The sequence below is a fragment of the Delphinus delphis genome, chromosome 4 (genome assembly GCF_949987515.2).
Source record: "Delphinus delphis chromosome 4, mDelDel1.2, whole genome shotgun sequence".
NCBI classification, from domain to species: Eukaryota; Metazoa; Chordata; class Mammalia; order Artiodactyla; family Delphinidae; genus Delphinus; species Delphinus delphis.
The window spans coordinates 93,396,116-93,421,260 of NC_082686.1; the positions used below are offsets into that span (position 1 = coordinate 93,396,116).

At 34.5% G+C, this 25,145-nt stretch overlaps 1 protein-coding gene across 1 annotated transcript in view; it reads left to right on the plus strand.

Moving 5' to 3' along the window:
- The window catches only part of SPATA16 (spermatogenesis associated 16), a 223,503-nt gene that overhangs the window by 50,555 nt on the left and 147,803 nt on the right, over window positions 1-25,145 (plus strand). Inside the window, exon 2 of the mRNA XM_060010153.1 lies at window positions 5,012-5,157. Coding sequence (XP_059866136.1) covers window positions 5,012-5,157 — 146 coding nt within the window. The remainder of the gene's footprint in view (window positions 1-5,011; window positions 5,158-25,145) is intronic.

Sequence of the window (25,145 nt, forward strand, 5' to 3'; positions counted from 1 at the left end):
TTTAATCATTCACCATTGAAGGACATCTAGATTGCTTCCAATTTGGGGCTATTATGAATTAACTTGCTATAAACATTCACATATGGATTTCTGTGTGAACATAAGTCTTCATTTCTCTGGGATAAGTGCCTAACGTTGAGTTGTACAGTAGTTGCATGTTTAGTTTTTTAAGCACCCGCCATATTGTTTTCTCCACTGGCTGTACCATTTTACATTCCTGTCAGTAATGTGTGAGTGATCCAACTCCTCACCATTCTCAGATTTTGGTGTTGTCACTATTTTGTATTTTAACCATTCTAATAGGTATGTGGTGATACCTCACTGTAGTTTTAATTTACATTTCTCTGATGACTAATGATGTCAAACAATAAACATGTTGAAGACCTTTTTATGAGCTGATTTGCCATCTGCATGTCCTCTTCAGTGAAAAATCTGTTCATGTCTTTGCCCACTTTCAAATTGGAGTCCTTTTTTTTTCTTAACTGTTGAGTTTTGATTCCATTATGGTAGCGAATATACTCTGAATGATTTCAGTATTTTTCAATTTGTTGACATTTACTTTATTGCCCGTGATATGCTCTATATCGGTGACTTTGCCATGGGTGCTTGAGAAAAATATGTATTCTGCTGCTGTTAGGTGGAGTGTTTTACATATATGTCAACTACCATTGGTTGACTGTGTTGCTCAGATCTTTATGATATTTGCTGATTTTCTTTCTAGTATTTCTATCATTTGCTGAGAGCGGGATATTGAAATATCCAACTATAATTATAACATGAGTATATTTTAATACATTTTAGATTTTAATTGAAAACATAAAAAGAAGCACAGCATATGAAAAAGAAATGCAAAGATTATATATGATACATAATTTATTATAAAAACATGAAAAGGATGTTAGGAATATGTAAAAAATTAATGGCAATTATACATGGTGATAGGGTTATGGGTAACTTACTCTCCATCTTTAGATTTCTTTGTAATTTCCAAAGCAATATAAAAACCTTAAAAATTTCTGATTGGATGAATGATATATACTCTTATTTGTAGCTAACTGATAACTCAAATAATGCCACATTTTTCAAGATTTATTGTTCTCTCCTAGACCTTCAGGGATCACTCAAAATTATGTCCCAGGAATATGGTGGGCAAACACTCACCATACAGTATTCTAATAAGGGAGAATCTATTAGCAATATCAATCTTATTAATGATGATACTAATTAAAGGAAAATGTGTGGCTGTATTTTTAAGAATGGGACCATAATATAATATTTAATCTTGGTTATTTCTGCTATTATTGGGCTTTATATTATTTTTATCTGTGTTTTTAAACAAAACTTGAAATTCCTTTTTGCCACAATTTCTGAAAATAGGTTTGAGATACCTTAGAAAAAGGTTTTATAACTCTGAAGTATTGCCATCCTGTTTTCAGAAAACTATCAAATATATTCTGTAAAGTACGTATTTTTTTATTAAAATTTGAGCTGTGATTCTAATTTACTACTGAAATTTCATTTTAATCTACCTTCTCATGAAAACAACAACAATACACATAAGAGTCTTCACTGCATTTTCCCTTAAATATTATGCTTTTAACTTGTCCATGCTTCATTCAAAAATATTTTAGGCTTCTTTTCAAAACAAAAACTAACACATAATTTTTGTTTCCTAATTCAGTCTTCTCACTGATATACTATACCAGTTAGTTTAAAAGTTTTTATTGCCTTATCTCCATGAGTTATTTCACCAAAAAGGTAAAGTGTATAGCTTTAGACAAATATAATTTGAACTAAGTCACCCTTCCTACATTCAAACAAATACAACTCACATTAAAGTTCTTCATCTTCTAGAGAATTAACTTCTCAGTCTCTACAAATGTCTGCATGAAAATTTGAAAATTCAGCAAAATATCTGTAATGTTCTTTATAATCCTGACACCAGTACTTTGTCTATATTTACTATAATTCTACCTTTAACTTCAACATATTTACAACAATTTGCAAAGCTTATTTCAAAGATGCCCCACTTTGGCAAATAAATAAAGCAACCTTTGATAAAATCAGAAAGTACTCTATCTTAGAGTACTTGACTGATAAACCAAGATCACCACAAATATACATAAACCTACCCAGCAGGCTGCCTGTTCTTCCATTTTAATGTGAACTGAAAAATTATCCCTATCTCTCCTTGCTGTCTTATAGTTTGGCTTCATAAAGTATACTCTTTAGTGTGTTAAGATTGATCATTTTATTCCTTTTCTGGCCTTGAATCTCACAGAAGTAGAGAATATTGAAGACATTAGATCAGGCATTTATTCTTCACTTTATCTCAATGTTCATAGGCGAAGTCTTTAATATTATTAAATCTGAAGGTCAGCTTCCTCTTACCATGTAGGATCTGAGTGTCCTTGTAGATGCTACTCCCTGAATGGCCCACATATTCATCCCACAAAAAGTGTGCCTGAGAAAGGAAACATGCCTGCTCCACCACAACAGAGAGGGACACAGCGGAGGAAGAGGCAAAGGACACATACACTGTGGGGCTTGTTTGTTTCTCTTTTGTTTCTTTAAGATGTTATGTGAAAAATCCATGAGATGTGAGCATTTAAGACTTGAAAAAAAATGCTGATTTAATTTAGAGGATAAAATTAATCAAGAGGTTCTAGAATTTTAATATGATGATATGCTGGCAAATAAAACTACATAATTTCTACTCATTTTGTTTTCTACTGATTTGGGCTTTATAAAGAGCTATGTCATCCAAAAACCTTTTTATTTTCCCCCTGAAAAACTGTTGCTTTAGGTATCTCTGGGTCCTACAGGATCAGGTTGGCCCTACAAGATCAGAGGAGAGGTGCGGTCTCAAGCTGTCACGTTCAAACTATAACACTTTCTCTTAAATGATATTTTATTCCAAGTATATTGACATTCGTGAGGTCAGACTCTCAGGAATAGTTACCAAATCAGTGTTAAATGCTTTGTCTCTTTTATTATCAATTTTATTAGGTAATCTTTATAAAGCAACCAGACAACATTGACTGAGGTCATTTACTTTGTATCTTCCACAAGAGTCTTTGCTTTTTTTCCCTCCAAATAATTGAGAACTGTACTCTGAGGACCCTTATAAGAACATAAATAGAATTTGACTCTTTTCTAAAGGATAATTTGAGGGGAAAAACTTTTACATTTGATTGTGTGCATATAGTTGTTCAGAAAAAGGAATAATAGATTACATATCTAAAGAGCTCTTATAATTAGTAAGAAAAAGATTATGGAAATAGGCAAGGAATAGAAAACAGGAATTTACATGGAATTAAAAATAGCCAAAATTTATTTAAAAGACCTATCTAATGCAAATTAAAATGTAAGGGCAGTAATTTTTGTCTGACAATTACTAGTAATTACTCAATAACTATATATTGACTGAATGTATGTATTATAGTAACAAATTTCTGCCATCAAATTGGAAAAGACTTTTAAAAATGATATGAATTCTCAGACTTGACAGGATATCCAGGCAAAAGATAGCAGCACCAGGTAACTACCAATTCAAACTAGGGGTGTTTAACATCTAGATTCACCTTCAGCTCATAGTTGTTGGATAAAATTAAGAAGAGAAATACATTTTCGAACAGAATATAGTCATTCTCAACCCATTTGCACTTTAAAAAATAACTGACAACAATGTTAATGTAAATGAGGTTGCAAGGCAACCTCAACTTACTCTATAAAAGAAAGATTAGGGGACTTCCCTGGTGGCATAGTGGTTAAGAATCCACCTGCCAATACAGGGGACACAGGTTCGAGCCCTGGTCAGGTAAGATCCCACATGCCGCGGAGCTACCAAGCCCATGCGCAACAGCTACTGAGCCTGCGCTCTAGAGCCCGCGAGCCACAACAGCTGACTGAGCTCGCGTACTGCAACTACCAAAGCCCGCGCGCCTACAGCCCGTGCTCTGCAACAAGAGAAGCCATCACAATGAGAAGCCCAAGCACCACAACCAGAGAAAGCCCGTGCGCAGCAACAAAGATCCAACGCAGCCAAAAAAATTTAAAAACAGAAAAATTAGTTTAAATAATATCATTTAAATGAAAAGGATTTAGAATACAAGAAATTTTACACTAAGGTATATATAAATAGATATTAACTCCAAATATTACTATCCCTGGTAAGAAAAGCATAGAGGATATAGAAAAGAGCAAAGAAGCAGATAATCTGAATAAGGTCACTAAACAGAGGTGGAGTTTCTCCTCCCCCATCAGCCTTGATTCTAAGACACAGGAGAAAACTCTGAGGGAAAAAAAAAAAGTGCCAATCTATCCTTGTCATATTATTGACACTTCTTAATGTTTGCGCTTCTCCTCCCAAAATTAATTATTTTCTTCTTCTACAGTTTATCTGTGGTGCCCAGAAACCACTGACTTCCTGGAATTTTTATTAAGAATTCCACATTCCTGCCATGTTTTTCAGATACTGTGGCCTCCGCCAATAAATTCTAATAAATTTTCACTTCTTTTCTTTCAATAACATCCTAGCGAATATGATTCAGACTCAAATTAATCACCGATCATGTTAATGGCTCCTAGGAGTTTACTTCCGATACCCCTTATTATATTAAATCAACTTGATAGTGTGCTAGATCATTGCTCAGCTGGGTTTTCATAAAAGCATTGGTATTTAATATGATTTATATCTGGTTTTCTGCTAATATCTCTGCTTATTGTGTGCTTTATTTTTAAAACAGACATTCTTAGCTAATGGCACCCGTTTAAAATATATCATACTTTAAAAATATTTTACAGGAAGCATTTTACAGTAAAATACGTTACTTATATTACAGTCACTTAATAGTGAACAGGAACAATTTATTTAATTTACAATCAAAATGTTAATATTTGACTTGTAGTTTGGAAAAAGTACATGTACATATATATGTTTTGCTTGTTTAAAAGATCAATTATATGTCAAGATTATTAGAAAATTTAAAGCACTGTATTTTTTTTAAAGCTTTGCAGCAAAGGGGCAGCTCTGGGAAAACCATTTGAAGCATCTGCTGAAGATGTAGCAAGTGTGGCAAGTTTCATTGAGACAAAGCTTGTTACATGCTATCTACGGATGAGGAAACCTGACCTTGCCCTGAATCATGCGCACAGGTAAAATGAAGTATTAATAACTACAAGTAAGTACTATCCATGCAAGCAGAGGGTATTATGTGAGCCTGTATGATTAACTTAGATTCCATTTAAATTTAAAGACAAAACAAAAAACATTTCTTTACGCCTCGATTTATGTTAAACTAGGCAATCATAGAGATCACAAAGGGCATCTCAAAACCTAATGGAAGAAAGAGAGCCATAAATAATTATCCATAAAGCCAGACAAAATAAAAAGGCAGATAAAAAGGCAGATAACTGTAGTAGCAAATTACAGCAGGAAGAAAGGAGGGTACGAATAAGGTTAAGTAAGGAACGAGAAAGATCAGAAGGATTTCCAAAACTGCCCAAAATACAGAGAATGGTAGAAGGAAATTCCAACTGTGAAACATGAGCAAAGACTCGAAAGCTTATCGCTTATTTGGAGATACCATAGCTGAGTCGAAGGATGCTATGCAGGGGTGAATGTGACGGCTGTCCAAAGGTGTAAAACACTTTTTAATCTATGTCCTTAAAGATTTCTTTTATATGTTTCTATCCCTCTTCAGAACTCTGTTTTAGCTTGTGGCTTCCTAGAATCCTCAGCCCTATCTTTTTTTTCTATAAAAATGTCCTGTTTCCTAAAGGTCTTGCTCTTATCATGGGTAATATTCAGTTTAATCTATGGCAAAGATAAAGTGATTATGTTATGTCTTTCAAATAACTCTTTTCTTAGAATTATGAAGCCTCTACCCCTCTCTACCTGGCTTAGAGTGATTGACCTAAATATTTAGTCTTGTTCATTTTCTGATCTCACACATCCTGGACTTCTTTTGGATACAAATAATAAAACTAATATCAACATGAAAACATAATGTCTGCCCTGTTAATAACCACGAGGAAACACAATTATCAATTATATTAATACTCATTATGTCAGCAGGAGATCTGCCAACATGCAAAAATCATTTACAACTCTACATCCACAATGATGTAAGAGTTCCGCCAAAGATTCTTCATGGCTCTAAGGAGACCTCAAGCTTGTAGGCTTAAGCTTGACATCAAGGACAACAAAACCACTTTTAAATTCATAAGATAACCTGCTTGAAAGAAATTTTCTTGCTTTAAGTAAACTGCAAAACCTAAACACAGATTCTCTTTGACACCAAAGAAAATTAGACTCTAGTTTCTGGAAACACCTTATGCAACCATCATTTTCAAACCCAATATCAGGACATATGGTTATGTCAAAGAATTTCATTCCATTTCCCTTTGAAAGGAAAAAGCCACTTGGGTGACTTGTGAGCTCAATGGAAAAAATTATTTAAAATTGGGAATAGCCCAGAAAATCTATAGGCATACATAAACAACACTGAATTGAGATGCACTTGAAAGTAATTATTTATCACCTTCTCCACAGTTTTCACTACACATAAGAAGTGCCACCAAAATGGCCTGCATATTAAGGAAACGATCTCCTGGACATTAGAATGGTTTGATAGATTTTCAAATCATTTTTAATAATAAAAGGATTCAAAATGGTATGGTCATGTCAATATTTAATTCAGTGTTATAAAAATAAGTAACGAACATTAATCAAAATTGTACTATAAGAAACAAGGATGCAAGGATTAGTTTCAATAGATTCACTATTTAGGCTTAGAAACTTTTATTTTAAAACTAAGCATGCTCTTTCAAGACCTTGAAAATTACTGAAGGGAGGATATATAATGATGAATAGTAAACTAATCTTCCCCATTATGCTAGGATTAACTTTTGTATCCTTTTTATTCTATTGTAAAATAACTTTTGCTTCTTTTTCGAAGTTGAACATTAAGAAATGGAAATCAATAGAGGTTAAACAGTCAATTCATACAATTAATAATGCACCAACTGAAATAAATCATTTTGCTACCCAGCAAAATGTCATATTGCAGAACTGCAGAAGACAGTGCATATGATTCTAATATTTAAATGTTTTTAAAGATCTCAGATTTTAAAGTAGAGCCTGAAACATAAATATATTTCTCAAAATAAATAAATTAATCAGGATACTCAGTCTATAAATAGCCTACAACCATTATACATTATACATTCAGTTATACACTGAATGCAGAATCTTGCTTTTGTATTATTACCACATTGTGATGGTTGATACTAATCATGGATCAAAATTAAAATATTCCCTTTTTGCATTTATTTGCATTTGCTGAAGCATCCTTTCTTTAATTTTATGTAAATGTGAGGTCTACTGCATATCTTTAGGAGATTTGTTAACACAAAAATTAGTTTGAAAACCATCACATAGTTTTGCTTCTGATAAAAAGTAACTGCATGTTGTTCTGTCATGTAGAAGACTACAAGAACCATAACTTTATGGTTTTAGGTTCAACAAAGATACATTTTGAAATTAATTAGGCAAGTGTTGACATTTAAAATATGATAATAAGTAATACAAAGGCTTTAGAAACAACTGTTAACAAGTTTTTCTTTTTTTAAATAATATATCCGAAGTGGCAAATATGGATATCATTTTTTTTTTTTTTACTTCAACCAAAAGTGATGCCTAGACTCATCAGTCAAACATATCAACTCTGTGCTCACTTCATCAAACTAGTATCATTGTTTATCAGAGGTGTCTTGAACATTTCTAAGACTGATTTCTAATTACTGCTATCTTATCAAGAATAGAAATCCTACTATAACTCTTTTCCTATCATACAATTATATGTTTATTTGTATAATTGTAAAGATTCTAATGATGCATATCAACTTTTTTGCATATTTCCCACCTTTACATTGCTGTTGTTTGCTTGTTTTTGCTGCAGACTTTTGATGCCACAAGGTGGCAGGCAAGATGAAGTCTAAAATAGCAAATATGTGGAAATGAGCCTCTTTTCAAAATTGTAATGGTGTCATCTACATTCACTCATTCATTCAACAAATATTTATTGAATGCTCACCAAGAGCTTGTGCTAGGCAGTGGGGGTGGTAGTTGTAAACAGGAAATATGTGGTGTTTATGCATATTAGAAGAGGTAGCAAAGTTTAAAAAACAAATACTAATAAACATGAGAAAAAAGAGTGTGTGATAAATGCAACGAAGGTAATAACATAATTTCAAGTTGCAGAGGCAGCATTGTATGTTAAATCAGAGCATGGAGTCTGAATCTGACTGCTCAGGTTTTCATTCTGACTCCCCCACTCACCAGTTAGCCTGAGTTTAATTCTCTTATAATTGTGTTATAATAATACTACCTATTTCACAAATACTATATCACAAGGTTTTGTGAAAATTAAACATAAACCCATAGATTCTCTACTCCACCCATGATAGAGTTACTGGTACTGGACCTGCCTTCCTGCTATAAGTAAGTATAAAAGTGGACAAAATATATGAGACAACTCTGTTTAGGCACTGGAAAATGGTCATAGCAGGACTTTGATCCTTGAGAGAAGGACAGTATACATGGTGAGCCCCACAATTTTCTTAGCTTTTTGCTGGGGTTGTTTTCCTGCCCTTACTCAGGGAGTTGGAGATCACATTAAACGTTAAACTGAAATCTCAATGGGCTGAGGAGGCAGAGATTAGAATACAAGACTGCCAAAAAAGCTGTAATTTACAGGGCAGGTGACCAAAGGAGAAATAGCTTTGTGAGTAGGTTGGAGTTAGAAGACTGCATGAGGATTTGCTGCAGGTTCTTGGCCAATATAAGAAGTGAGACGTCAGGTAGCAGAGACTGCCTGCTATGGGACTAAGTGCTAAGTGAAAATACCAGAGGACCTGCAGTGATGGGAGATACTGAAATACCAGTGTGAAGAGACCTCACTGAGTACCTAAGGTATTCAGCTCAAACCCTAGAAAGACCCATGCTTTAAGAGTTAGTACCATGACCTCCAGAATGGATCACTCCTTAGGATTAAACTCAAAGGCAAAACAGACCTGCCTTAATAGAGACTAAAACAATGCATGACAAGAACAAGAGTATTTTTCATTTAATTGCCTGATAGGAAAAATATTCAACAGCTTTGCAGGGATGATGTCATAATCTCAATTCCTTACAAAGTTTCATCCAAAATGTCTAGCATAAAATAAAAATTTCTGTACATTCAAAGAAATAGGGAGATGAGACTCATATTTAAGAAAATAAACAGTCTGTACAATCAGACCCCAAGATGACCCAGATGTTAGAATTGGTAGAAAAAGATTTTAAAGAAGCTACAAAAAATAGATCCAAGGATCTTCAGGCAAAGATGATCATAATAAGTGAAGAGATGAGAATCTCAACAGAAAAACAGAAACTATAGAAAAAAACCAAATGGAGATTTTAGCATGGATTAATGAAATATCTAAAATAAAAATGTACTGATTGACCTTGACATCAGATTGAAGACTTAGTACTAAAGAAAGGATTAGTGAACATGAAGACAAATCAGTAGAAATTACCCCATATGAACACAGAGGAAAAAAAGATATTTTAAAAAATTAACCAATGCTTCAGTGACCTATCCTCAGAGACAGTAACAAGCAATCTAGCATACATGTAACTGTCCCAAAGGGAAAAGAAAGAAAGAAAAGGACATAAAAGTAATCAGTAGAAGTTTTCCAAATTTGTTTTTTAAAAAAAGTAAAATCTAGTTAGCCCCAACTAAAATAAATACAAAGAGAACCACATCTAGAAACAGCATAAGCAAACTTTTGAAAACTCAAGACAGAGAGAAAATATTAAAGGCAGATAAAAGAAAACAATATGTTACACACGGGACAATGATACAAATAACAGGTGACTTTTAATCAGAAATAATGGAGACCAAAATACAATGGAACAGGAAGTTTAAAGTGCTGAAAGAAAAATGATGTCAAACAAGAATTCAACAACAACAACAAAATTCTTCAAAAGGAGAGTGAGATATAAATACATTTTTAAATAACTAAAGTTAAAAATTAATCTTGAGCAGATCTGTACTTTGAGAAATGATAAATAAGATATTTCAAGCTGAAGTAAATGACAGTAGAGTAAAATTTGGATCTACAAAAAGGAATCAAGAGCATCAGAAATGGTAAATAAGTGAGTAAACATAAAACACTATATATCTTCTCAAAATTTATTTAAGGATGAATGACTAAGGAAAAAATAGTGTTCTATCATATTATCTAAGGTAAAAATAATAAATAATAAGATTACATATTTTGATGTGCAATATTTGACTACAATATCACAAAAACCTGTGGGAGGAGGCACAAATGGAATTTTACTACTAAAGTTTTTACATGAGGTAGCACAATATTAACTCTAAGTAGCCTGTGTTAAATTAAAAATGCATGTTATAATCCCTAGAGTAATCATTAAAAATATTACGAGTACAGCCAGAAAGCCAATTATGGACTTAAAATTATATACTAAAGAATATTTAATTAACTGAAGTCAAGAAAGGAGGAAGAGAAGAACAAATAATGGATGGGACACTGGAAGATAATAGCAGGACAACAGGTTTGAACAAAATCATTAATAATTACATTAAACATACTAATTGACTAAACAATCCAATTATAAGGCAGATATCATCAGTCTGGATTAAATCACAAGATTCAACTATGTTCTATCTACAAAAAGACATAGTTTGAAAGTAAAAGGAAGAAAAATGACATACCATACAGTAAACATAAAAATCTGTTTTTCTGTCAGACTTGGCTATGTTACTATCAGACAAAGTAGGTCTCAGGGAAAAGAGTTATTACCAAGGATAAAAATAAGGCTCAACAAAATTTTGAAAATTTGAAATCTGACAGAGCTTTTTCTCTGACTATAATGCAATGAAATTAGAAATCATTAAGATATCTAGAAAAACCCCTCCAAATACTTGGAAATTAAGCAATACACATCTAAATAACCCATCAGTCAAAATATAAGAAAATAAAATAACAAAGGCATGGATTTGAATTTCTGCTTCATCACTTACTAGCTTTGACTTTCACTAGTAACTTAACTTCACTTTGCCTCAGTTTTCTCATCTTTAAATCTAAGTAAACTGGTTAAAATCACTCCTAAATCTTAAAATATATCAGATTTGTATTTTGTTTCAGTCCCACCACCAATAACAAATGCAGATTATTTTCAATGGTAATAACAGCAATAAACTCTATATATGCATAGAGGACACTATTATTTTTAAAATACCCTTTAGATGTGAAAAGATGTTCAACATCCTTACTTATTGGAGAAATGCAACTCAAAACTACAGTGAGATACCACTTACACCAGTCACAATGGCCAACATTAGAAAGTCTACAAACAACAAATGCTGGAGAGGGTGCGAAGAAAAGGGATCCCTCGCTACATTCCCATTAGTGGTAATGGGAATGTGCTGCAGTCACTATGGAAAACAATATGGAGGTTCCTCAGAAAACTAAAAATAGAATCACCATATGATGCAACAATCCCACTCCTAGGCATATATCTGGACAAAACTATAATTCAAAAAGATACATGCACCCCTATGTTCATAGCAGCATTATTTACAATAGCCAAGACATGGAAACAACCTAAATTAAATGTCCATCAACAGACAAATGAATAAAGAAGATGTGGTACATATATGCAATGGAATCCTACTCAGCCATAAAAAACAGAAAATAATGCCATTTGCAGCAACATGGATGCAACTAGAGATTATCATACTAAGTGAAGTAAGTCAGAAAGAGAAAGACAAATACCCTATGATATCACTTATATATGGAAGCTAAAATATGACACAAATGAACTTATCTACAAAACAGAAACAGACTCACAGACATAGAGAACAGACTTGTGGTTGCCAAGGGGAAGGCGGGGTGGGGGAAGGATCAACTGGGAGTTTGGGGTTAGTAGATACAAACTATTACATATAGAATGGATAAACAACAAGGTCTTACTGTATAGCACAGGGAACTATATCCAATAGCCTGGGATAAACCATAATGGAAAAGAATATAAAAAGAAGAGTGTATATATGTGTATAACTGAGTCACTTTACTATACAACAGAAATTAACACAACATTGTAAATCAACTATACTTCAATTAAAAAATAAGATAAAATAAAATACCCTTTTTGAACCCAAGATATACTGAATAAAGTAGACAATTTGGAATATTCTATGAAAATACAAGTTTGGGGGGCATCATTATTTATAACTTTGAGGATAATTAAAATGCTCAGAGGTGATATAAGCTTAAACCATTACAGACATTCATGAGTTTTAGAATAAACTGGTTCATAATAGAAGTAACAGAAATTTTGAAAATTTCTTGCAGATCTCACGAAATGAGATATTTAAAATACAACATGCTCCTCTTTACCATAACTGAATGTTCAGAGTTTGGCCAGGAGTGACATGAGAAATATGGCAGAACAGGATGTTCCCAGCTTGTATCATCCCCTGGCAACAATAACTTGGCCGCCATTCATAGACAAAAAGTATCTTTGTGGGAGCTTTGGAATCCAGGCAGGACACTGTGAAACCTCAGGGGGGCCCACAACCAAGGAAGTCTGTTTTAATAAAGCAGGCCCAAACCAAGGGGGATGGCACCCCTATAGTGTCCCTAGCAAGACTCAGAAACAGTTCTGACCCCTGTGGATTTGTCTATAGCCCCCTTTGACCTTGGTCCTGCCACCAGCACAAGATGCCAAGGAACCTCAGAGAAGTCATGCCTGCCTATGCCTCAGTAATAAACCCACAGCTATGGACACTGAAGTAACTCATGATCTGACTCCATCTCCTTTCAGCCACCATCCATAAGCAGTCCTACCAGCCCAGGCACGTGGCTGGAGACATACTTACTTGCATCCCCAGAGATCCTGAAATGTCCCTCTGACACAGCTCTAGCCCCTCCCCACTGCAGTCAGGGAACAGTTCTACCCACCTAGGGATCTGGTGGGAGACATGACCATCCATGCCTTCAGAGCTATGACTTCAGATCTCATTTCCAGTTGTGTACCCTGAAGCAATCTTGGGCCTCAGTTCCAGCTCCTATCAACCATAGTCCAGAGCCAGCCAGTCTGTCCAGGGACCCACCCAGTGGCCCAGTAGAAGCCCTCCCAAGGACTCAAAGAGAGGCATATCTTTCCACATACCTGATAACAGGACCACTGTCTGAAGACCCAACTGCAGACCCTGAAGTGGAACCTTGTCCCAGCACCAGCCCTACTAATCAAGGTTCTAGAGGCAGTTCTGTCCATCCAGGGACCAAATAGGATCCACTCAAGCCCAAATCCCTGGTAAAAGGCTCACCAAACACAGATCCCATTGTGAACACAGCAACAGCCAAGTAACGTAGCTCTAATCCATCTCAGCTGTAATTCTGCAGGTAATCTCATCAGCCTGGAAAAACAATAGAAGCCAACATTGGAGCACCTAAATATGTAAGGCAAACATTAACAGACTGAAGGAATAAATAGACAGCAATACAATAATAGTAGGGAACTTCAATACCCCACTCTCAATAATGGATAGATTATCCAGACAGAAAATCAATAAGGAAAAAACAGACTTGAATAACACTATAGACTAAATTGATATAATTAACATATACAGAACATTCCATCGAACAGCACAAGAATACACATTTTTTTCCAAGCACACACAGAACATTCTCCAGGATAGATCATATGTTGGCCCACAAAGCAAGTCTTAACAAATTAATGAAGACTGATATCATATAAAGTATACCTTGCCAACCATAATGATATAAAACTAGGAATAATAATGGGAGGAATATTGATAAATTCAGAAATACATGTAAATTAAACAACATACTCTGGAAAATCCAATAAAAAAGAAATCAGAAAATATCTTGAGACAAACAAAAATGAAAACACAACATACCAAAAACTTATGTAATGCAGCAAAAGCAGTTCTAAGAGGGAAATTTATAGCAGTAAACAACTACATTAAGAAAAAAGGACGATGTCAAATAAACAAGCTAACTTTACACCTCAAGGAACTTGAAAAAGAAGAACAAACTAAGCCCAAATTTAGCAGAACGAAGGAAATAATGAAGATTAGAGCAAAACGAATGAAAAAGAGACTAGAAAAACAATGTAAAAAATCAACAAAACTAGAAGATGTTTTGAAAAGATAAATAAAATTGACAAAATTTTAGCGAGACTAACCAAAAAAAGAGAGAGGACTCAAAATTATAAATGAACGAGAAGACATTACAGCTTATATCACAGAAATACAAAGGATCATAAGAGACTACTATGAAATATTATACACCAACAAATGGGATAGCCTAGAAGACATGGACAAATTCCTAGAAACATACAATCTGCCATGAAAAACATCATGAAGAAATAGAAAATCTGAACAGACTGATAGTAAGTATGCATTTTGAAGCAGCAATCAAAAGCCCCCCAACAAAGAAAAGACTAGGACCAGATGGCTTCACTAGTGAATTATACCAAACATTTAAATAATTAACATCAGTCCTTCTCAAACTCTTTCAAAAATAGAAGAGGAGGAAATACTTCCAAACTAATTTTATAAGGCCAGCATTACTCTAATACCAAAGACAAATAAGGACACTACAAGAAAGGAAAATTACAGGTCAATATCCTTAATGAACATAGATGCAAAATTCCTGAAGAAAATACTAGCAAAGCAAATTCAACAGCACATTGAAAGGATCACACATCATAATCAAGTGAGATCTATTCTTGGGATGCAAGGTTCCCAGGACATAAACAAATTAACAAACATGATAGATCACCTTAAGAAAATAAAAGATAAAAATTATATGATCATCTGAATAGACGCAGGAAAAAAGCATTTGACAAAATTTAACATTCTTTCATGATAAAAACTCTCAACAAACTAGGTATAAAAGGAATGTACCTCAACATAATAAAGACAATATATGACCATCATACTCAACAGTAAAAAGCTGAAAGTTCTTCCTCTAAGATCAGGAACAAGATAAGGATTCTGACTCTTGCCATTTTTTAATCAACATAGTACTGGAAGTCCTATACAAAGCAATTAGGCAAGAAAAAGAAATAAAAGCCATGCAAATAAGAAAGGAAGAAGCAAAACTGTCTCTATTTGCGGACGATATGATCTTATAAATAGAAAGCCTTAAAGTCTCCGCAAAGAAATTGTTAGAACCAATAATGAATTCAGCAAAGTTGCAGGATACAAAATTAATATACAAAAATTATTTGCATTTCTATACACAACAGTGACTAACCAAAAAAGAAATTAAGAAAACAATCTTATTTACAGTAGCATCAAAAATAATAAATAATACTTAGGAATAAATTTAACTAAGGAGATGAAATACCAGTACACTGAAAACTGTAAGACTTTGATGAAAGATAGAAGAAGACACAAATAAATAGAAAGGTATCCTGTATTCATGGATTGGAAGAATAAATATTGTTAAAATTCCATACTACCCAAAGAAATCTATAGATTTAGTGTAGATTTATACACTAAATATAAAGAAGTTCAATGGCATTTTTCAAAGAAGTAGAAAAAAATCAATCAAAATTCATGTGGAACCACAAAAAAACTGAATAGCCAAAGCAATCTTGAGAAAGAAGAACAGAGCTGAAGGCATCAACTTCCTGACTTCAAACTATATTACAAAGCTATCAAACCATAATGGTACTGGCATATAAACAGGCACACAGACCAATGGAAAAGAATAAAGAGCCCAGAAGTAAATCCACATGTATATGGTCAATGAGTCTAAGACAAGGATGTCAAGAATACAAAATGGGAAAAGGACAGTCTATTTAATAAATGACATTGAAAAAACTGGATATCCACATGCAAAAGAATGAAATTAGACCCTTATTATACCATATACAAAAATCAACTCAAAATGGATTAAAGACTTAAATTAAGACCTGAAACTATAAAACTCCTAGAAGAAATCATAGGGGGAAATCTCTTTGACATTGCTCTTGGCAGTGATGTTTTGGATATAACACCAAAAGCACAGGCAACAAAAGCAAAAATAAATAAATGGGGCTATGTCAAACTAAAAACTTATGCACAGCAAAGGAAATAACAAAATGAAAAGGCAACCTATGAAATAAAAGAAAATATTTGCAAACCATATATTAGGGGTTGCAAACCATGGCAAGGAGTTAGACATCCAAAATATAGAGGGAAGAGATATGGGGATGTATGTATATGTATAGCTGATTCACTTTGTTATAAAGCAGAAACTAACACACCACTGTAAAGCAATTATACTCCAATAAAGATGTTAAAAAATTTACATATATATATATATATATATGGAACTCTTACAACTCAATAGCAAAAAAAAAAAAAAAAAAAAAAACAACGCTGATTTTAAAAATGGGCAAAAGATTGGAACACACATTTTTCCAAAGAAGACATTAAAATGGCCAACAGATATATGAGCATCACTAATCATCAGGGAAATGCATATCAAAACAATGAACTACCACCTCAGACCCGTTAGAATGGCTATTATCAAAAAGGCGAGATAACAAGTATTAGCAACAATGCGGGAAAAGGGAACCCTTGTGCACTGTTGATGGGAATGTAAACTGCTATAGCCAAAATGGAAAACAATATGGAGGTTCCTCAAAAAATGTTAAAAGGACTACAATATGATCCAGCAATCCCACTGCTGGACATATAGCCAAAGAAACAAAGTCAGTATCTTGAAAAAACATCTGCACTCCCATGTTCACTACAACATTATTCACAATACCCAAGATGTAAAACAATCTAAGTGTCTGTTGACAGATGAATGGATAAAGAAAATGTGAAATAGATACATACACACACACAATATTATTCAGCCATAAAAAAGCAGGGAATCCTGCAATTTGTGACAATATGAATGAACCCAGAGGACATTAAACTAAGTAAAATAAGCCAGACACAGAAAGACAAACCCTGTATGATCTCACTTATATGTGGAATCTAAAAAGTCTAACTCAGAGAACCAGAGAGTAAAATATTTGTTGCTAGGGCCTGAAGGTGGGGAAAATGTGGAGATATTCATCAAAGGGCATAAACTTTCAGCATGGTGACTATAGTTAATAATACTGTATTGTATACTTGAAATTTGATAAAAAGATGCTGAGAGTTCTCACCACACTGGGGAAAAAAAAAAAAAACTATGTGAGATGTGAGGTGATAGGTGTGTTAAGTGATTGTAGTAGTCATTTCACAATGTATACGTGTATCAAACTATTACATTTTCCACCTTGAATACATACAGTTTTTGGCAAGTATGCCTCAATAAAACTTAGGGGAAAATTAAAATAGCTAAGCTAAAAGAAAAAAAAGTGGCCATTAAATTCAACAAGTCAATAGCATTCGATGAAACAAAACCATTCTCACAATCTTAAGTGAACTTAAAACCACAATACTAATAGTAAAACAAAAGAGGACATTGCTGGAGCCAGTTTCTTGATATGAAAAAATGTTTAGGCTACTAAGTATCAGTGTTGATACTACTTATAGGGGGATAATAATAGGAAACACAAAAGAAAAAGATGTGATCTTACCTGAAATATACATAACCCTGGGTACCTCACAGTGCTTTGCTTTGAGAAAACATATGGGTGACTATTTTGATGACATTGCCATTCATAAAAAGACATTACATTATCCATGCTGTTTTTCTAAACTCTTAAGGAAAGGGCTTCAGTTTAAATATGCCTGCTCTTCCTATTCCTATCCTCTGTGTTCCCTAAATTACAGGGTGTTACTTTCAGCTGAATGAAATAAGCATAGTCTGTATGTGTTTGTGTGCCCGTGTATGCTTGTATGTTTGCATGAGCTTGCAAGTGTGGAGAAAACAAGGGGAAATCATGGCATGCCATTTTAAGGATATCAGGTTGGACTTTTAGCAAGTAGGCACTTTGCCTCTTTGAGAAGTTAGGCATATTAAAATACTGTATGAATCATTAGTACATTTATGTCTCTTTCTATTTTACCCCCATAAAAATATATTTACCTATGCAATAAAAAGATGCTTTCACCGAAGACTGTATTAAACACTCCAAGTTTTCCTTTCAACCCTAAAAAGGAATATAAAACATGCCAATTTCAACCCTAAAAAGGAATATAAAACAGGGCAAAGATTGTGTTCACTGTTACCATACTGCAGAGAACAGGTACAATACCTCTCTGCAGTGCAAAGCTGACCACGTTAAGCAATTGTTCTCGAGCAGGAACAAGAACAAGCATTTATTGAAAACCTGCCAGGTAGCAGGTGTGAATTAGGCATTTCATATGCCATTTCAGTTAATCCTTCCAAATAACTTCCTGAGAAAGTTTCCTTACTACCATTTACAGATGAAGGAACTACATCCCAGCAAATCCATGATATCACAGTAATTTTTCTTTCTCCTAGATATTCTGGCTGTCATCACATTTCATCCTAAATTATGAAAATCATAGCATCTTTAAAATTTGAAGGGGTTCCCATACTGACGGTGGTGGCAGTGGGATGTGGTGGGCATTTTCCCTGTAATTAGAAAATCTAGGTGCAACTACCATTTCACTGGTTGTTTTGCAAAAGCCTTGATTTCCTTGTGTATGATCTGTGGATAATAATGCTTAGCTTGGCAAGTTAACTGTACAATATTGATGCAACATAGCTTTTACATCACAAGATTCTAATATAATTACCAGTTTTCACCCTTCCTTTACCTGAAGCCTGCCTGTTCTTTGTGATCATCACATGAATCAATAAAAATAGCCTTGTAAGGTAAATACATGGCCTTATTTCTGAAAGAAATAAATAAGAAGAAAAAAGATAATGAAGATTAAAGCTAATAAATTCCAGAAAACAATTAAACATGGCCATATATTACCCAAGGAATATAAACGGCTAAGTGTCCCAGAGTCATTATGTGCTTATCTTAGTAAGAACCCAAGAAATAGGACACTGATGGCTCAGATACCTTATTAGAAATTTATTTTCTGCAGAAGGAGGAAAGGAGGAGAAGGAGGGGAAGGGAAGAGAGGAAGAGAGGAATGGGAGGAGGAAAAGGAAGAGATAACAATGACCATGTCTGATATGAGAGGAAAATTTGAACACGTAGTAAAGGCAAAAAAACAAACAAACAAACAAACAGAAAAAAACCACAAAACTTATTGACCCCTTCTTAAGTTTTCAATTATAGGCAGGTTCTGAAGCTGGGTCAGATTCCTTGAGTTGCCTGTCCAAGTTGCAAAAGATGTGATAAAAGGATCATACTCTGTTTATATTACGGAGTAATATAAACAAATATAATAATGTAAATATGTAAACGTATTTACAACCTTTCATGGTTATATCTGTACCACTTTTCATTATAACAAAGCCTGCAACAGATTAATTAAAATAACCCCACCTACAGCATTCCTCTACTGCCTCCATGACCCTTTGCCATTCCTCCCATGGCTCCTCACCGGAACACATCACCTCCTACCCTTACATTCAAGTTGACAGCATTTTACTTTACAATCATCTTGCTTGGTGTTTTATTTCTTATCCTAGCTTCCACTCTTTTTCTTCTAACAATTTAGGCTAGTCTTAACTCTGAGGTCAGTTATCTATTCAGCTTTTATCTTTCCTTTCCACTTACTCATTGAGATAAAAATGGTTCATAAATTAAGAAGCAGTATATTAGTGTATAGGAGTGGTATCTGATGCAACAATGCATCTGTCAATCAGGACCTCTATAAAACTTAAATCTACCAGTTATTGTTGGTTTATTCCCTTGTTTTTGATTTCCATATGGTTCTTGGAAAACAGAACAGACAGCACTAATGCACAGTTCCCATGCTGAGTACTGCCTTCAGGAAACATTCATTTCGGTCCTCGAAGCTGGCAAAAAGGCTGCACAGACACTCCTTGTGGGTGGCTCTGTTCTTACATTATTTAAGAGGATTCTTTTATATTTGTTTCTCACTTTCTAATACACCAGCTTTTTTTTTTAACATCTTTATTGGAGTATAATTGCTTACAGTGTTGTGTTAGTTTCTGCTGTATAACACAGAAAATCAGCTATATGTATACACATATCCCCATATCCCCTCCTTATCCCACCCCTCTAGGTGGTCACAACCTACTGGGAAGCAGTTACACAGCACAAGGAGATCAGCCTGGTGCTTTGTACACCAGCTTTAAAATCCATTCTGATGGGATGAACAAGTCACTTAGCCTTTCTGCAATTTCTTCCTCTGTAAATTCTCACTGGGATATTAAAAGTATTGCTGTACTTAGAATTTTGAAATGTTCTAAATTTGTAATTGGTGTGGCCTGGGGTAAGTACACATAATGAGAAAGATGAAATGTTTGTTTCTACTTCCTGAAAGGTCAATTAATTTTTTAAAATGTTCTAGATTTTAAAGGGCTAATTCTGTAACTACAAGTAAAGAAGAATAGAGGAGCTGCAAGTTTGCTTGTAATGTAGTGAAACAAACTTCAGAAACCAAAGTCCTGGATTTGAATCTCTGCACATCATTGAGTAACCTTGACTTTCACAAGTCATTTAACTTATCTTTGACTCAGTTTCTGTATCTCTGAACAAGGGATAATAACAATACCTTCCTATACACTTGTAAAGGGGGTGAAAGGATATTATAGATATGAAAGTGTTTTGCGGGGCTGGGGGGGAGCACAGGGTGGGATGAATTGGGAGATTGGGATTGACATATATACACTATCAATACTATGTATAAAATAGATACCTAATGATAACATACTGTATAGCACAGGGAACTCTACCCAATGCTCTGTGGTAACCTAAATTGGAAGGAAATCCAAACAAAGAGGTGATATATGTATATGTAGAGCTGATTCACTTTGCTGTACAGCAGAAATTAACAAAACATTGTAAAGCAACTATACTCCAATAAAAATTAATTTAAAAAAGAAAGTGTTTTGAAAATGGAAAATGTTTGTGCAAATCTTTTTTTTTTCTTTTATTTACTAAATCAGAGTTTCTAAAAGTATTCCATCTGTCCTGCAAGATGTTCCACGAAAAAGAAAAGGACTCCAGTCTAGAAGTTCATGAAACAGGAAACCCTAATCCTTTCTTACAGGTTTATCAAGCACACTAGCACATTAAGCCTGTGAAAAGTCCTACAGTCGAAAAAGTGATTTAATTTTTTTATTTTAACGTTTTTTATTTTAACGTTTTTATTGGAGTATAATTGCTTTACAATGGTGTGATAGATTCTGTTTATAACAAAGTGGATCAGTTATACATATACATATATCCCCATATCTCTTCCCGCTTGCATCTGCCTCCCTCCCACCCTCCCTATTCCACCCTTCTAGCTGGTCAAAAAGCACTGACTTTCTCCAAGCTTACGCCTTCCCCTCCCCGTGTCCTCAAGTCCATTCTCTAGTAGGTCTGCGTCTTTATTCTCGTCTTGTCCCTAGGTTCTTTATGACCTTTTTTTTTTTTTAGATTCCATATAATGTGTTAGCATACGGTATTTGTTTTCCTCTTTCTGACTTACTTCACTCTGCATGTCAGACTCTAGGTCCATCCACCTCACTACAAATAACTCAGTATCATTTCTTTTTATGGCTGAGTAATATTCCATTGTATATATGTGCCACACCTTCTTTATCCATTCATCTGTCGATGGACACCTAAGTTGCTTCCATGTCCTGGCTACTGTAAATAGAGCTGCAATGAACATTGTGGTACAGGACTCTTTCTGAATAATGGTTTTCTCAGGGTATATGCCCAGTAGTGGGATTACTGGGTCATATGGTAGTTCTATTTTTAGTTTTTTAAGGAACCTCCATACTGTTCTCCATAGTGGCTGTATCCATTTACATGCCCACCAACAGTGTATGAGAGTTCCCTTTTCTCCACACCCTCTCCAGCATTTATTGTTTGTCGATTTTTTGAAGATGGCCATTCTGACCAGTGTGAGATGATATCGCATTGTAGTTTTGATTTGAATTTCTCTAATGGTTAACGATGTTGAGCATTTTTTCATGTATTTGTTGTCAATCTGTATATCTTCTTCGGAGAAATGTCTATTTACATCTTCTGCCCATTTTTGGATTGGGTTGCTTGTTTTTTTCATATTGAGCTGCATGAGCTGCTTGTAAATATTGGAGATTGATCCTTTGTCAGTTGCTTCATATGCAAATATTTTCTCCATTCTGAGGGTTGTCTTTTCATCTTATTTATGGTTTCCTTTGCTGTGCAAAACCTTTGAAGTTTCATTAGGTCCCATTAGTTTATTTTTGTTTTTATTTCCATTTCTCTAGTAGGTGGGTCAAAAAGGATCTTGATTTATGTGATTTATGTCATACAGTGTTCTGCCTATGTTTTCCTCTAAGAGGTTGATAGTGTCTGGCCTTACATTTAGCTCCTTCATCCATCTTGAGTTTATTTTTGTGTATGGTGTTGGGGAGTGTTCTAATTTCACTCCTTTACATGTAGCTGTCCCGTTTTCAGCACCACTTATTGAAGAGGCTCTCTTTCCTCCACTGTATATTCTTGCCTCCTTTACCAAAGATAAAGTGACCATATGTGCGTGGGTTTATCTCTTGGCTTTCTATCCTGTTCCATTGATCTCTATTTCTGTTTTTGTGCCAGTACCATACTGTCTTGATTACTGTAGCTTTGTAGTATAGTCTGAAGTCAGGGAGCCTGATCCCTTCAGCTCCATTTTTCTTGCTCAAGATTGCTTTGGTTATTCGGGGTCTTTTGTGTTTCCATACAAATTGTGAAATGTTCTGTTCTACTTCTGTGAAAAATGACAGTGGTAGTTTGACAGGGATTGCATTGAACCTGTAGATTGCTTTGGGTAGCAGAGTCATTTTCACAATGTTGATTCTTCCAATGCAAGAACATGGTATATCTCTCCATCTATTTGTATTACCTTTAAATTCTTTCATCAGTGTCTTATAATTTTCCACATACAGGTCTTTTGTCTCCTTAGGTAGGTTTATTCCTAGGTATTCTATTCTTTTTGTTGCAATGATACATGGGAGTGTTTCCTTAATTTCTCTTTCTGATTTTTTATCATTAGTGCATAGGAATGCAAGAGATTTCTGTGAATTAATTTTGTATCCTGCTCTTTACCAAATTCATTGATTAGCTCTAGTAGTTTTCTGGTAGCATCTTTAGGATTCTCTATGTATAGTATCATGTCATCTGCAAACAGTGACCAGCTTTACTTCTTCTTTTCTGATTTGGATTCCTTTTATTTCTTTTTCTTCTGATTGCTGCAGCTAAAACTTCCAAGACTACATTGAAAAATAGTGGTGAGAGGGGGCAATCTTGTTTTGTTCTTGATCTTACTGGAAATGGTTTGGTTTCAGTGTTTCACCATTGAGGACGATGTTGGCTGTGGGTTTGTCATATATGGCCTTTATTACGTTGAGGTCAGTTCCCTCTATGCCTACTTTCTGGAGGGTTTTTATCATAAACTGCTGTTGAATTTTGTCCAAAGCTTTCTCTGCATCTACTGAGATGATCATATGGTTTCTCTCCTTCAATTTGTCAATATGGTGTATCACATGGATTGATTTGCATATATTGAAGAATCCTTGCATTCCTGGGATAAAACCCAATTGATCATGGTGTATGATCCTTTTAATGTGCTGCTGGATTCTGTTCGCTAGTATTTTGTTGAAGACTTTTGCATCTACGTTCATCAGTGATATTGGTCTGTAGTTTTCTTTCTTTGTGATATCTTTGTCTGGTATTGGTATCATTGTGATGGTGGCCTTGTAGAATGAGTTTGGGAGTGCTCCTCCCTCTGCTATATTTTGGAAGAGTTTGCAAAGGAGAGGTGTTAGCTCTTCTCTAAATGTTTGATAGAATTCGCCTGTGAAGCCATCTGGTCCTGGGCTTTTGTCCGTTGGAAGATTTTTAATCACAGTTTCAATTTCAGTGTTTATGATTGGTCTGTTCATATTTTCTATTTCTTCCTGGTTCCGTCTTGGAAGGTTGTGCATTTCTAAGAATTTGTCCATTTACTTCCAGGTTGTCCATTTGATTGGCATAGAGTTGCTTGTAGTAATCTCTCATGATCCTTTGTATTTCTGCAGTGTCAGTTGTTACTTCTCCTTTTTCATTTCTAATTCTATTTATTTGAGTCCTCTCCCTTTTTTTTCCGGATAAGTCTGGCTAATGATTTATCAATTTTGGTTATCTCCTCACAGAACCAGCTTTTAGTTTTATTGATCTTTGCTATTGTTTCCTTCATTTCTTTTCATTTATTTCTGATCTGATCTTTATGATTTCTTTCCTTCTGCTAAATTTGGGGTTTATTTGTTCTTCCTTCTCTAATTGTTTTAGGCGTAAGGTCAGGTTGTTTATTTGACATGCTTGTTTCTTAAGGTAGGATTGTATTGCTATAAACTTCCCTCTTAGAACTGCTTTTGCTGCATCCCATAGGTTTCGGGTGGTCATGTGTTCATTATCATTTGTTTCTAGGTATTTTTTGATTCCTCTTTGATTTCTTCTATGATCTCTTGGTTATTAAGTAGTGTATTGTTTAGCCTCCATGTGTTTGTATTTTTTACAGAATTTTTCCTGTAATTGACATCTAGTCTTATAGCGTTGTGGTCAGAAAAGATACTTGATACGATTTCAATTTTCTTAAATTTACCAAGGCTTCACTTGTGACCTGAGATATGATCTATCCTGGAGAATGTTCCATGAGCACTTGAGAAGAAAGTGTATTCTGTTGTTTTTGGATGGAATGCCCTATAAATATTAAGTCCATCTTGTTTAGTGTATCATTTACAGTTTGTGTTTCCTTATTTATTTTCATTTTGGATGGTCTGTCCATTGGTGAAAGTGTGGTGTTAAAGTTCCCTACTATGAATGTGTTGCTGTCAAGTTCCCCTTTTATGGCTGTTAGCATTTGCCTTATGTGTTGAGGTGCTCCTATGTTGGGTGCATAAATACTTACAAATGTTATATCTTCTTCTTGGATTGATCCCTTGATCATTATGTAGTGCCCTTCTTTGTCTCTTGTAATAGTTTTGTTTTAAAGTCT